Genomic DNA, 15,931 nt, shown 5'->3' on the forward strand with positions numbered 1-15,931 from the left:
TCAAGAAGCGAGATTACCAAGTAGAAGGCCCATTTATAACCAGTAAGTGTAAAGTTGGCCAAATAATCCAACAGTTAGCATTGTGAACAAAAGTCAATTGCACGATGTGTGAGAAAATGCACTTTTGGTTTAGTAAGAACAGTGAGTGGAGCCCTGGGCTGGCCACAGCTGAGGTGCTGATGCGTGTTGCATATTAAAGCAGTGACTTCATGAAAGCATAGCTGGCCCTCCGGAGCCCTGCCTCCCTGTAGAGGCGTTTTTCCTGCTGCTAAGAACATAAGAACATTAATTCAGATGCAAGAAAAGACCATTAGGGTCAACAGGCTTGCTTTCCCTTCATGGCTAATCTCCCGTTTATCCAGTATGCAAGGCTATGGGGGAGGGGCAGCAGAGTGTGCAGGATTCAGCGTCAAGCAGCAGGAAAATTAAACACTGAAACAAAAGAGACGGGTGGCTTAATGCTCAAAGCGAGATGCAGAAAATCCTCAGGACAAATGAAAATTCACCATTTCATTGTGCTTAAATCTCATGATTATTTCAGGTTTAACCTGCTCAGGAGATTCTGCTGACTGAGCCAGTGATGCTGAATTAATTCATGTGAATCCACATTCTGACGAGAATAGAGATGTCAGGATACATTAAAAATAAAAACAGACCTAGAGAGCTCTTTCAGTTGGCTTTTCATTTCTTTGAGTTTTTAAATATTTTACATCTGATGGGTAAAACATTGCATGCATTTTTCTTATTTCATGACAAAGCCAGAAGATTCAAGCTTTTCTAAATTATGTACATGGGGAGAGATCTTTCTGATTAGAATGGAAATAAAAATCTGCTGACTACATTAATAGAAATCACCATCAACTGGAGACCATTTTTTAAAAATAATAGCTGGTTGTAAAAATGTATTTGTGGAACCTCAAGGGACCTCTTCAGTGTGTGCTGGATGACAAGAGAGCACTTTTACTGGAAAGCCATTTCCCAGCCATGCTTTCTAAGGTTTTGGTTTTCAGAAATAGTCCTAGTCCATGTACACACAGCATTTCTCTCTTTCTGTGCTTAGTTTTTTCTTTCTGCTTCTGTCATGCATGTCAAATCATTCCTCCCTGGCCTGCGTTACAGGGCTGCCTTGCAAATTTACTTTCTTTTTGCAGAGATTACAGTCTTGTGGAGGACTTGAATCCTGGTTAATTTGGGCTTTAAACTAGAACAAGTTAATGATCTGCCTGGAATCCCTTGATAATCCTACTGTAGAGCCCGCCTGTGTTAGATGGAACATCACAAGCTCTGCTTTATCTTCCCAGAATGATTACTAGTGTAGAGCAGGGAAACGTTTCTGTGACCTAATGTCATAATGCTGCTGCACTCTTTCTAATAACAGGGATTTGGGTCCTCAAAGCCAACACACAAAAAATAAGCAGTTATTTCTCACTGGCTGTGATTCAGTTAAAAATAACAGCAGTAGATTTTAGTTCTTTACAGTTCTTTCTGGTGTTTTTTAAATTTTATTTTAATTTGAGTAATTTTAGTGAAAGATTCATCATCTATCAATTCCTTGGCCTTGTCTACACAATAAATCTTCAGGGATACAATATAAGATTTCATTATTTTTCTGCTGTTAACCATACCAATAATAAGCTGGTATCTATATAAATGGAATGTTGAGTCATATGAACAAATTATCTGCAATTTACCTACCACCCTGAAATAAAGCAGTCTGATAATCATTCGCTCACTAGCTTGCCATCGTGGCAAAAGTTACCTCTCCTTACATTCCATTATCAGCCTGATGGACATATTTACTCTAAACTGGATAGAACCGGCCATTGAAACAGAGGAAATTGCTGATTCAAGAAAAAGGATAGATTTATGAATCATAGGAGGCATTTTGAATTGGAAAAGAAACTATGTGTTTAAGTACTTTACCCTCCCAGTTCTGATAACTGGAAATCAACATGCCGGGATTATGCCCGGTCTTATGGTTCTTGTTTTAAAAGAGGTCTGTGGGAGATACAGATACCATTATGGTAGAGAGATTAAGAGTGTTTAGAGTGTAGGGGCTGTGGGGTTGCGTATATGAGCTGTGGAGTGGAGTGTATGAGCTGTTGGGTAGAACAGGTGCTGTCAACTCAGTGCCCCTGCAGGACCTAATCTCCCACTTACTGTAGTAATATCTGGTATGCAAATACCCTCCTTTTTTCAGTTTAGATAGAAACGATGATATATTTTCATTCCAATAAACCATTTCCTTGACTAGAACTGCTCTTTACATGGATTATGAAAGAGTTAAAGACAGCCGCTTGGCTGTCTGAGGAAGAAAGAGGTGTGTCATCAGGCCAAAGGCATCTCTAGGAGAAGCCTCTGCCAGAGCTTCGCCAAATCTTTGCATACCAACTGAAGGTGCTGTAATGTCCTACCATATCAGTATCAGATTCCCTGCTATTGGAAGAAGCAGGTGACGGTAATGCAGGCTATGGTTGAACAAGGGGTCTTCTGGTGGCTCTAGCTGCAAAGTGTTAAGAGGGGGATTCCAAAGCACACGCCTCTCATTACCCACTAACTTATGCACAAACCTACCTGATATGTGAGTCACTGTCCTGCCTTGGGTCTTAGAGAAGAGAAGCCACTTCAGCTGAGTGGAAATACACTGTATGTACTCAGTTTCTGTGATCATGGTCGCAAACCACAGTATGAAGCTCTATCATGGAATTGGGCCTCTGTAAAGTTGAGTGGTGTAATTGGGATTTACAGTTTCATTCTCAAAGTCCCGAGTTTTTAACAGGGGGTCCATGGGATTCCTTTAAGGTACTGTATGGGATCCCTGGCCAGATTTTAAATGCAATGACTATATATAGATTTTGGAAAATATTTTTAAAAATTTTCATAACTAATGATGGGGGTCCCCTGGATACATTAGAGCTTGGGTGGGGGTCTCTGGATCAGAAAAGGCTGAAAACCCCTGCTTTAAGAATCAATTCTGAAATGTACAGCATCCTACCTGCTGACGTTCAACCAATTGCCTCCAAACTCGTTGGACAATGCTTCATCCTACAACAAGACAATGACCACAAACATACTGCTAAAGCAACAAATGAGTTTTAAAAGCTAAAAATGGAAACATTCTTGACTGGCTAAGTCATTCAGCTGATCTGAATACAATTGAGCATGTGTTTCATATGCTGAAGAGAAAACATAAGGCCACTAGCCACCAAAACGCGCAGCTGAAGATCTGGCAGAGCATCAGAGGAAATACTCATCACCCGGTGATGTCACCTGGTGATGTCTGTGGGTTGTAGACTTCATGCAGTCATTGTATGAAAAGGATATGCGACAAAGCACTAAACATGACTACTTTCATGGACATAGCATTAAAGGGGAATTGCACTTTATAACACTTCTGCTTCTCATGACTGATATTGTCCTTCTAATGAATGTGTCGCCATTAATTTTTCGATTAGTTATTTCATTATGTTAATATTTTATGCTGTTTTGTTTTTTTCCTTTACAAATGCAGGAAGTAGACCCAGGCAGTTTAGTGTCGAACTCAAGGATGCATATCATTGCGCGACATCTGATGTGGGCGTACCTGCAGACAATAACATTAGGTTGGTCGTAGAAATAGTGTTGTATTACTACTAGCTAGCGAAACCGAAAATGTCTGAGGACAAAATAAATGGATGGTGGCAACCTTATAACAACAGCCAGCAAGCTGTTTAACTGTTACCGTAGACATTCTATGTATCACAGAGAGACGCGTTAGCCAGTCCGCTTAGTACCTACCTCGAGCAGTTCAAACAACAATGGGAAAACGGTGAGTACAGCTCCAGGCTTCAGACGGTCGCCTTGTTAGTCGGTGGCTTCAAGTGGTCGCTGCATTGCGAACTTCTTCGGCTGTCATGTTGGGGTGTCTGATTACATCCAGTCATGCCTGGCACAAAGTTGCATCGCGTGGAAAACTATGAAAATGTGCTTTCAAGGCAAGTTTACGGGGGCATTATAACAATCGGGTACAGTGCACCTCATTATTACACCGATATCGCATCAAACAAAAGAACGTTAGTTTGTTTGATTTCAACGTTAAGTTAACTGAATGTTTTGCTTCGCTTCTTCTCGATTTTGCCGTGAAACGAAATTGAAGAAGAAAAAACCGGAAACCGCACTACTATGTGGACTTGCGCTAAAAAAAATAGGTCCTTCTTTCTAACGTTAGACATTTAAAATGAAATAACTAATCGACAAATGAAGGGTGACACATTCATTAGAAGGACAATATCAGTCATGAGAGGCAGAAGTGTTATAAAGTGCAATTCCCCATTAGTATGTCCAAAATACTTTCGTGCACTTTAATTTCTTAAACCCCCAATTAGACACAGGCATGTAAAAATATTGCTTTCATTAAGTCACTAATTCTAGGTGCACTGCTGTAACACCTACACCATTGAAAAGCATAGACTCTGTCTCGATCTGTAAAACCACTAGAGGTTGAAGAATGTGGTATTTTCTAATCCAATAACTGTCTGCAACAAGTCAAACTACTGCTAATACTACAGTGATGATATTGATATGGCTAAAATAAAAACGAATCCCAATGCAATCACTCTGCTCTTTGTATACAGGCTAGCAAAAGTCATTATTCATTATGTGTTATTTCCATTGAACTGAAAGCATTTTCATGAGCATTTGAAAATGAACATTTCTATGTATGTAAATAGGATGTCAAACAGAAAAACTGCAGTTTTTCTAAAAATAAAAATAAAAAAAAAGCAGCTTCTTACCTTACAAACTGTAACAAAAATTATCTCAATTAGATATTCCAGTGTGGAGTAAATAATCAAAAAGCAGGCTAGTATTAACCAGATGTGAGTTGGATTACAAATCTAAAATTTTGGAGTACTAACCCAAATCAAGAAAAAAAATATGTCTTTGTCCCAAACATTATGGAGCTCACTGTACATGCTTAATACTTGCATGTTACTTCTCGTCTGGTGATCATTGCATAGGATAAACGTTTTTCAGCTTGAATGAAATGCATTTCAGCTTGCTCTTTTCGTGGAATCCTTCATCTTGACTGTGCATTTTTCAAAAAGATGGCATTTTATTGCAAATGTGGCATGGAAGCGAAAATCTTCTTAAGATTTATTTCTCATTATTTCACAAAGCTCATTCATTTTTTCAAATGAATTAGTTTCTAGGTCAAGTGGATATCCTACTCCAGTTGTCATGCCAACAGATTAGCATGATTTGGAGGGGCTGGCTCAGTGAAGTGAGGGCTGCATAGTCTGCCGGCAGTCTGCGGTGATGACTTCCTGGTGTCTAAGCATAGACACACATTCTGTCAGCACTTATGGAGTACGTGGTTATTTATACCATAGGGCTTATTTAAATCAAACCAGTTATGTGTGGCAAAAATCAAAAAAGATGTTAGAATGTTCCTCAGCTCCGACATTGTTCACGTGACATGTCTCCATGTCACACCTACGTGCTATGAAAAACCAGATTCGACCAGACACAGTGCGAGTGGTTTGATGAAAGTGACCGACAGTTGCCTCAGGCCACGCTAGACCCTCATATGCCCAAGCTCTTATGGGCCGAGATGTGGGCGGCATTGGACAGCAGAGGATTATGAATGATGGAGAGCCGTTTGCTCTTGAAAGATAAGCGGCTGATGGCTGATACTTTCATGTTTGTGGGCTTGTTTATGAACCCAGCTTTTGATCTTACTCTGATGTTTAGGAAAGCATACATCTCCAGGCTTGCCATTTAATTTGTACATTTCCATCAAATCAGGTGACCGTATAAGCCTTTTTTTTTTTACTATATAACATAAGCTTTAATTTTACATTGAAATGTTAGGATGTAGACAAGACCGTAGCAAATTGTACACTCATTGAAGCAGACGTACATGCCTAAAATGCATAAGGCAGATACTATATTGATTTTCCTTTTGCACATCATACAGTATTATACAGTAGTGTGTCGAGATGGAGGATGAAATATGACAGCAACAACAAATTAAAAATATTTCTAAAGTTTTATTCAGCAAAAGATGACAATGATAAGGATCTTTTTTCCTCAGCATTAAGTAGGCTACATTTAGTTCACTTGAGAACTTATTAGTTCTGACTTATCTATTCAGATGTATATATCTAATGCATTTGCCTTTATTTTGCAACACTGCTTCAATGCTTCTGTTACAAACCACTCTAACATTCTCCAAAGCAGAAAAATTTGGTCATGGGTTACCAAAGGAAGCTACTAGTCATCTTTCAGGTCAGAACCAAATGTTGTCTTTGTTTGGTTTATTGCTTGGATTAAAATATTATTGTCATTACAGTTACAAATTTTTACTTTGGTTTCAGAATTTAATGAGGTACAGTTACAGGTATAGTATAGTTTTTGTATTGAACTATGCAGTTACGTTTTTGTGTATTAGTCTGCTGAAAACATGGAACCCTCAGCTCTGTCTGTTGCATTTCAGTTGGTTGGCTGCTGGACTCTGGCTGTGTCCCTGAGATTATCATTGGTAGGTTGTAGACAAAATGTTGCCCAGGCTGCACCTGGAAGCTCTGACTTTCACTCCTTCCTTCATCAGCGTGTCCACAATGCCAAACATGTCTGTCACAACTGTTTTAGTCTTGTAATGAGACTCAAAATCCTGCCTTACCCCTTTGGCAAATCTTGAAATGAGTAAAACTTCCTCACCCCATTTTTTTGTCAAATTTAGCAAAAAAAAAGTTTAGAGAAAAAAAACAGAAATAAGATTTAAAGTCTAAATATTATGAAAAAATGAATTATTTTTTTGCAGTGCATGTTTACCAAGAACATATAAACATATCTTCTTATAAATATTTTCATTCATGTTAAAAAGATATTAATTGCAGCCATCTGTCTGGAATTAGATGCATTGACAAGGCACAGTGTGTGCCATAGAGTTTACACGCTTTCTTCATCCTTTTTATGCTACGGTGTGTTTTATATACAGTGTGTATATATGTAAATCTGTAAATATTTAGACAGTGATACAAGTTTTAGCTTGACACTCCAGCACATTGGATTTGAAAGGAAACAATGAATTGGAGGTTAAAGTGCAGATTGTCAGATCTAATTTGGTATTTACATGCACATTGGGTGATCAGTGCTTTAGTTGTATGTTTGGGCTCATTGTCCTGCTGTGAGATGAAGCACTGTCAAATGAATTTTGAGGCATTTAGTTGGATCTGGACAGATAAGATATTTATGTACACTTCAGAATTAATCTTGCTGCTGCCGTCAGCAGTCACTTCCTCAATAAAGGGAAGTAAGCCAGTTTCAGTTGCAGCCATACATGCCCAAGCCATAACACTACCTCCATAATGTTTTACAGATGGTGGGGAGGATGCTTCAGATCATGAGAAGTTCATTTATTTTTCCACACTCTTTCGATCACTTTGTTTAGTACTCATCTTTCCTTATGACTTTGTTCAAAGTTTTTTTATGTGTTTTAGCAAACTCTACTCTGGCCATTGAGGCTTACCTGGTTTGCATCTTACAGTGAACCCTCTGACATTATGCTGGTGTAGTCTTTTCTTTATGGTAATATTTAACACATCTATGCCTACATCTTGGAGAGTGTTCCTGATCTGTTCGACGGTTGAAAATGGGGTTTTCTTCATGATTGAAAGTATTCACCCACGACAGTGGTCCTCTGTGGTTTACCAGGTTGTTCGCCCAGCTCACCAGTGCATTCTTGCTTCTTAACAATGTACCAAAAAGTTGATTTTGATACATCCAATGTGTGTCTGATCTATTTATTCTGATTATACAGCCTTGTGATGGGCCTGCTTTACTGGTAGCGACACTTAGGCTATTTGGTCCTTGAATTGAAAGGAAATTGTGACAGACAAGTGTAAATACCATACCTAAAGTCGACTCTAGACCTTTTGTTGGCTTTCTTGTGTACAAATAATGCAATAACACACAGAAGAAGAAACAGATGCACAGCCAACTGTCCAATTACCTTTGGTCCCATAAAATGGGGGAACTACGTATAAAAACGGCTGCAGTTCCTACACAGATCACCCAATATGAATGTAAATATCTTCAAATTGAAGCTGAGAGTCTGTACCGCATAGTCATTGTTTAATTTGAAATCCAATGTGCTAGAGTACAGAGCCAAAACAACAAACATTTTGGCACTGTCCAAATATATATGAATCACACCATATTATTTCCACTTTTCTAAAGCAGCACTTGAGTACAATTTTATTTTTCTTATTGATGGACTAACTGTATAGGCCTGCAGTGGTAAGTGATTTATAAAAACTCAAGATCATTGACAATATTTTCCCTTCAATTTTATACACATTCCCAGTTATGTGCTTGCAGTCAAGGGGTTAATATCAGACTGATGCACCACTGTTTTGTGGTCCATTTTTATTAGACATTTTCCCCACCACTTCCTCTCATCTTTGGTGATCATTATTATTACAATGATACAGTACATGCACATCTTTTATATCATATCCCAATTATGAACTAACTACAATACAACATGCAACTGTATACAGGGTTGCCTGCTGAACAAAGGTATAACCTTGAATATCCATCCATCCATCCATTATCTATACCCGTTTATCCTGAGCAGGGTCGCGGGGGGTGCTGGAGCTTATCCTAGCGTGCATTGGGCGAGAGGCAGGAATACACCCTGGACAGGCCGCCAATCTATCACAGGGGACACCTTGAATAACCACCTGTAAAATAATGAATTATAGCATGAAACCATAGAACACAACTTCACACTACTGGTAAATTTTTTAAAGTCAACAAAGTATTTTTGTGGTAGTTTTCCACCCAGTTTGACACAGTGACAGCATAGCAGTGGGAAGTAGCCCAAATAAGTAGGACCCTCTCTTGTTGCTCAAAGTGGAATAAAGTAACTGTATATCTAATGTCACTCTCTACTCTCAAAAGGATAACAAGAACCACAGAACACAACTTCATGTTGTGGATAAATAATAACAAAATTCAATATTTCCTAATATTTCTTGTTATGTTTTAAGACTCTAAAATCCATGCAGATACATGTCTGATTATAGTGGCTTCACAACCCTTTATGCACTTTATTTCTTGTACAGGTAACCACTGAGCTAATTGTGTGCCTGAGATTACAGAAATGATTTAGCATGATTGCAATATTCAGTTTGGCATGTGGACTATAGCACAATAGCATCATATTTTATAGGGAGGAGTGGGCAGTGATAGTCACCAGCAGGTGTTATTTATTAAATAGGAAGCAATGTATTGCCTTATTTCAGAATGTAGCAGATGGAAGAGTTACTTTATTACATTACCTATGGGTTTAATGATTAGACCAGCCTGTGAGAGCTCTGAAAGGTACAGTAATCATTGTACCCTACACTATGATATGACTGACCAGAAACAACACAGCACTGTGCTGCTCTCCTCCTGCCCAGAGAACCTGTATTAAGGTGAGATCACTGCAACTCAACCAGCAACTGCACATGGGTGTATCCCTTCTGGGCAGTATGGCTTCCACTGCAGAAATGAACAGACCACTGACTTGGTGTTGCCTAAGTCTATGCTTATAGTGATATTAAATCATCACATGTCCCACCCACCTGCAGAGATTCCCCTGCTGTTTCCATTATTAAACCATTGAGGCCTGTCTCTTGCTCTCCCCTCTCCCTGAGAGTGTGTCCCTTCCGAGTCCAAGTGTTCCTCTCCACAAGTCCAAGTGTTTCTCTTCACTAGTCCACGGGTTCTTCTCCACACTTCCAAGTGTCCCTATTCACAAGTCCAAGTGTCCCTCTTCACCAGCCCAACTGCTTGTCTCCACACGTCTGACTGCTCTTTATCATGAGCCTGACCGTTCACTTCCATGGGTTTCTTTACTCATGACTGACAGTTGTCATGAAACAAAATGACAAGACAGAAGTGTTGTCCCAGTTGGAGGCCCACTGGCTGCTCTCGTCAACGGAGCACTATCATGCAAAATGCTGAAATCACAGCTGCTGTGTGCAGTGATCTTTCCCAAGCTGTACAAACCACATTGTACAGAAGTCAAAGCTGCTGTGTAGCCAGTCCCTCAGCAGTATGTGTGCACTTAGTGTTCAGTCAGTGGCAGGTCGAGCTGTATTTCTGGTTGAGCTGCAGTATATGTGCTGAATTAGAGGATATTCTGCAGTTTCATAGAGTAGCCTATCTCTTACTGCTCTTTAATGGGGTATATGTACCCACTGGAAAAGCATAGTGCAAATTGTAGGTGTCAATATTAACCAGATTCTTTCATATTAATAAAATCTAAAAAAAAAAACTATTAGCTTCAGTTTCATATGATATGTTATTATGTGCAGTTTGAAACAATTCTATCTTCCCTCCAGCAAATTGATCTCCAATCCTGCAGTATATACAACCACTGGGAAATTACTACATTGTGTTACATGGAAAGAGAAAGGCATGAGAAAGCATATCAGAGGCAATCTAGGATCACTCCCAGGAGAAGGAGACTGTCACTGAAACTTATATAAGTCTGATGTCCTGGTGGGACTCTTATCAACACAATCATAAACGGTTTGGGTCCTGGATTTCTCTCAACTTCCATAGATAAGCAGGGAAACACAAGGCCTGTTAACAATGTGTGCTTGGTCACACTTTACTGTGCGTATCCTATCCAAGCAGCCCAGGTTGTACTTCCCTGAACTGTGCTCAACCACTCGGAGTTAAGTTTTGCAATGCCCCAAGTTTGGCTAACCAGTAGGAGTTTTGTAATTTGCCGGTCTCAGATTAACCAGTCGGAGTTTGTATTTTGTAATTTGCTGGTCTCAGGTTAACCAGTAGGAGTTTATGTTTTGTAATTTGCTGGTTCAGGTTTCCCAGTAGGAGTTTATGTTTTGTAATTTGCCGGTCTCAGGTTAACCAGTAGGAGTTTGTGTTTTGTAATTTGCTGGTCTCAGGTTAACCAGTAGGAGTTTGTGTTTTGTAATTTGCTGGTCTCAGGTTAACCAGTAGGAGTTTGTGTTTTGTAATTTGCTGGTCTCAGGTTAACCAGTAGGAGTTTGTGTTTTGTAATTTGCTGGTCTCAGGTTAACCAGTAGGAGTTTGTGTTTTGTAATTTGCTGGTCTCAGGTTAACCAGTAGGAGTTTGTGTTTTGTAATTTGCTGGTCTCAGGTTAACCAGTAGGAGTTTGTGTTCTGTAATTCTGTGAACGCTGAACCCCAGATTCCTGTCCTAGTTGTGGGCATCATGTTGACTCCTCAGTGGAAATTAACTCAAGGTTATGTTCTCCTCTCTCCAGTAAATTCAGATGTGCTTAAATATTACAGAGGTGTAACTGAGTAGGAATATATCAGGGTAATTACATACTTCTCTCCAGGCCATACCCTCAGTAAAATTAAATATGCACAAGCACAGGCTACTCAAAGGCATCAGCACTTAGACTGTAACATTGTCACACTGAGTCAGGCATCAATGTGACATCATTAATGTAAGTCACATGTCAGTATGCAGTTTATGAAGCTGCTATTGAAGTGGCTCAGCATAAGCTCTTTAAAAATGCCCTCATTTGAAAAGCTTCACAGTCCACTTATTAGTTCTAGTGAAGACTCAGTATAGTTCTACATAATACTGTTGCACACATGTTGCATGTAATAGGCAGTAGACAGTAACAGTGACCTAATTCTCATTCTCTCTGTCATGGCTTATGTGGGTGTGAATTGACTTGCCTAGTAGAAAATCAGAATGAGAACTCATTGTATCCTGTGAAGGAGGATTCAACCTCTGTGACTATAGCAGTTGAAGTGGAGATTGAAAGGCACTATTAGGAAATAGAGAGTCACTTTCATTGAAACCGCACAATTGCTCTGTCTAAGCCTCCACTAGTGAACTGTTTTGTATGTGGTGCATAGTGACAAACAATCAACTTCTACACAAGGTACAATTATTTACACCTCTTTTTACAGCACAATTTAACCAACAGTGATCACCAAATCAGCTCATAGGTGCCTTATATATATCAGAGTCAACATATACAGAAATATAAGCACAGCAGCTTGTTTACGAAATTGGCTATGATGAAAAGAATTAACATTTATTCACATTTATTAATGTAAATAAAAGCCAAATATGGCATTTGGTGTGAAAATATTGCATTTGTTATCCATTTAGCATCTGCAAATCCTTAATGGTATCTCACTGTGGTGTGACTCTTCTCTAAATCATGCACTGTATTACAGCACACATAAGCATTTTGTATCCATATGTTGTAGACTACTCAATCAGTTCAGTGGTCTATTGAATATAGCCAGGGGCTGGTACATACTCACATCTCTGGAGCCTAATACAGATACAGTATCCTACAATTAAAATGAAAAACGTTTAGTCTCCTGTAGAGCAAACATGATAATGTGCCTTAAGCATAGTTATGTATGAGCGATGCTCCTTTATTTTTTTTTAAGTAGCAGTATATTGTATACAAAGACCCTAATTGACAACTAATCATGGTAGTGTTATTTTGGAAGAGAATGCTGTTGATAGACACATTTATATTGATGTGATGCAGTCTTCAGTAATGTTTCAATTGAATTTCCCTGATTTTCCCTATGGTTATGTTTAGTCGGGTACAAAGATATGTTTTAAGATCCTGTGTTTACAGAGTGCTGGGGACATTATTCTGTTCCCTTTTGGACAGATCAGGATACTGAGGGATGATGTCTAGCCTGAGTATTTTGTCTAGTCATAGATTTTTGTTTTTGTTGTTGTTATTTTGTTGTTCTTTTAGACTTGGGGGGTCAGAAAGATTCATGTTTTTGTGTTTACTTCCCTTATTTTGGTTGTTACTTTCTTATCCTCTTCCTCATAAATTAAGTTATGCTGCAATTATTGTGTCTTTCTCTACAATTGCCAAATTTCTACAATGAATGAACCAAGTATGTGAGCCTTTCAACGGAGTGGTGAGAATGGAAATAGTAAGCTTGAATTATCATCAGTTTTGCCTGCATATTCCAGAGCAGTGGAAAAAGGGAGAGGAGATTAGATTGTGGGATTCATTGTGCTTCTATCCACTCAGACTGTGTGGCCTGCTCCTGCATGTTCCACTTGGCTTGCTTTTCACTGCAATCAGCTAGGCAACAAAAGCAGCTCTGCCAATGCCCTAGGACAGTGACCCCACTCTACCCCTGGTCTCAACACCCTACCCCTGGTCTCCCCGCCCACTGCTCTTCAAAGCCTGGCCCACCTCCCTGAGAATGCTACAGCAGTGAACCCCTTTAAAATCAGCTTTGTAATAGACCCTACACATGCTCACACAGGCACACACGCACACGCATGCACATATACGTACATACACACACGCACACAAACACTCACACACACATGAACACACATGCACACAAACACTCACACACATGCACACTCAGACACACATACTGTACACACATGCATACATACACACACATGCACACACGGGCACACACACACACGCACACACATGCCAACACGGGCACACATGCACACAAACACTTACACACACATGCACACTCAGACACACATACTGTACACACATGCATACATGCACACACGGACACACACGGGCACACACACATACACACACACACATGAACACACGTGCACACACACACACACACATGCACACACACAGGTCTGAAATGTGATTACTCCAGGCCAAGGTCAGAGCCGTCCAGCTGTCACAGAGAGCACTCAGCTAATGGAGCTCTGCCTGAAGGGTGAACCTCTCACAGTGAAGTCAGGAAGGAGCATCAGTAGGAGGGAGGAGGATGACTAAAGCACCTCAAAGCAGAACTCCCACTCCCCATGCCTGAATTGTTTCTTCTCACTGTCTGACATGGTTACCCTCGTTTCTCCCCAATTGTCGTGTTGATTTACTTCACTGTAAAAACCAGTCTCCCAGCGAAGAGCCTGTTTCTGCCTGCAAATCTGCCAGTGCTGTTGGTGTAGGTTTGCACTTTTCTCCACAGCACTGGCTGCCATGTTCCCCAGGCCTCACACTGCTTCCTGTGTGGGTACGCTGCATCATGAAGACTTGATTATGGCTCTGAGAATTAAAAGCAATGTTAAGCTGCAAAAAAGAGCAAGAATGATAGTCCTCCCTTTGTGGTGCAATCTCTGTGTGGGGTGCAGATTTGTCAGCCCCTGCTCTGCTTACAAACTGACAACAGGGTGACCCAAGAAGGAGCTCATCCCTTGTTTACATGCTTAGGACAGCTTTGTTCACCTTTACTCTGCCTTACTCTAGTTTTATTTTAATTAATTTCTGCTGTCTATGAACCATGTAGCCCCACTCTAGGGGTAAAGAGCTCTGTAGAGCAGGGGTCTACAATCTTGAGCTGGTGGGTTTGTTTGTTATTGTTTTCACCTTAAATTTGTGTGCAGACAGGCCTATGACACCAGTTGGGTTAACTGTAATTAACAACAAAAACCAACCAACCCTGTAGGTCTCCAGGATCCCTGTTGTTGAAGGAAAAAGCTCTGTGCTATTGCCCTCAGGGTTCAGATAGAAAGGGCTCTGTGCCCTCATAGGGCAAGGGCTCCATGCTGAAGCACACAGACCAATACTATGGCCTGCATTCAGTCCTTAACTTTGACTTGCAATTAATGTTCCTTTACAAACACAGTTTAGCAAGTTCAGCAATCACTAAAACCAAAGAAAAAGAAAATGCTTGCATTTGCTTGTAAGTCATTCAAGATTGATACAGCCCAATGTCTTTTTGTGTCTTGTGTACAGACAAAAATCTGTTACACAACCTAGCCAGACAGGAACACAGCCCAAACAGACAGGAACTCAACCCAACCAGACAGGAAGAATAATAACAATCCTGGATTATATGGGTAGTGTTGACCCCATTCTCTCACCCTCCCAATTAGAAAACAGTAGGAATCAGTACTCCTTTTGCTGGGTGACTGGTGAGGGGTGAACTTATGGAAACACAAGCATTGTATGTAATTAGACTTAGGGATTGAGCCATCATTCCTTCATTTTACTCCAAGCTATTTTTCCTGTATAAACATGTCAGTTCATTTATTCAGTTTGTGTGTATAGGTTTCTCATTCCCCATAGTTAGCCAATGACAAGCTACACTAAATATTTTTTGTCTTGAATCCAGCACACAATGGCTAATTTTAAATGACATACATGTATATAGAGCTTGTCAAAACATGCTCTATATATGCTTAGTTGACAATACCCACATCAAAAAAAGTAGAAAGGTTTTTATCTTCCAAATGTTTCACTTTAGAGTGTTTTGTAACATTGTGTTTATTTATTTATGACTTTGACATGAAAAGGGCTTGTTCATTTTTTAAAAAGTGTCCATTGAAGCGTATGAAGAGGACTGACAGAGACTGCTGGGTGTGAGCAAGGAGTGGGTGTGGCCCTCTCAGAACACCCATCTGTCATTAAAGTCCCTCAACAATTCACTGCTGCCTTGTTTGCCAGTTTGGTTAAGATCTTAGAGCACTGGCAGTCTCTCTCATTCTCTTTGAAGCTGATTTATTCATGTTCATTTTGAGAGTGGTCGTCTTCAGCCGACTGCCAAGAATTCTCTTTAAAAATTTACACCACTCTCCAGATTAACAAAATAATGTAAGTTGCTGGGTGCATTTGAACTGCATGTGACTTCAAAGGCAGTAAAATGTCAGAGTGCCATTGCAGTGTTTACTAAAAGGCCTGCTTTGAGATGTGTCTATTAATAGCACAGGGCTTTTTCCCATCCCTTTCCCTTTAATGTGTAATGTACAGAGATATACTTGGAACGTTCTAGCATATCTTATATCTATTCCTAATGACTTAGGCAGGCAGTTGGCATGTTTATAAAGAATATTTGTGTGCACTCACAGCCTTGTATAGTCCAGGAAATATATGGAGCACATCTAAGTTTTAAAAGTGTAGCATGAAAGACA

General features: G+C 39.9%; 1 protein-coding gene across 5 annotated transcripts in view; it reads left to right on the top strand.

The window, feature by feature from the left end:
• evla (Enah/Vasp-like a) overlaps positions 1 to 15,931 on the top strand; it is a 75,049-nt gene that overhangs the window by 17,437 nt on the left and 41,681 nt on the right. The window contains exon 1 of one of the 5 annotated variants that reach the window (XM_035435439.1): positions 3,587 to 3,808. The exons of the other annotated variants lie outside the window; for them this stretch is intronic. Within the exon in view, the coding sequence (XP_035291330.1) occupies positions 3,798 to 3,808 (11 nt within the window). The 5' untranslated portion in view covers positions 3,587 to 3,797. Of the gene's footprint in view, positions 1 to 3,586; positions 3,809 to 15,931 lie in introns of those variants that run through there. 5 annotated transcript variants of the gene reach the window in all.

The sequence above is a fragment of the Anguilla anguilla genome, chromosome 1 (genome assembly GCF_013347855.1).
Source record: "Anguilla anguilla isolate fAngAng1 chromosome 1, fAngAng1.pri, whole genome shotgun sequence".
NCBI lineage: Eukaryota > Metazoa > Chordata > Actinopteri > Anguilliformes > Anguillidae > Anguilla > Anguilla anguilla.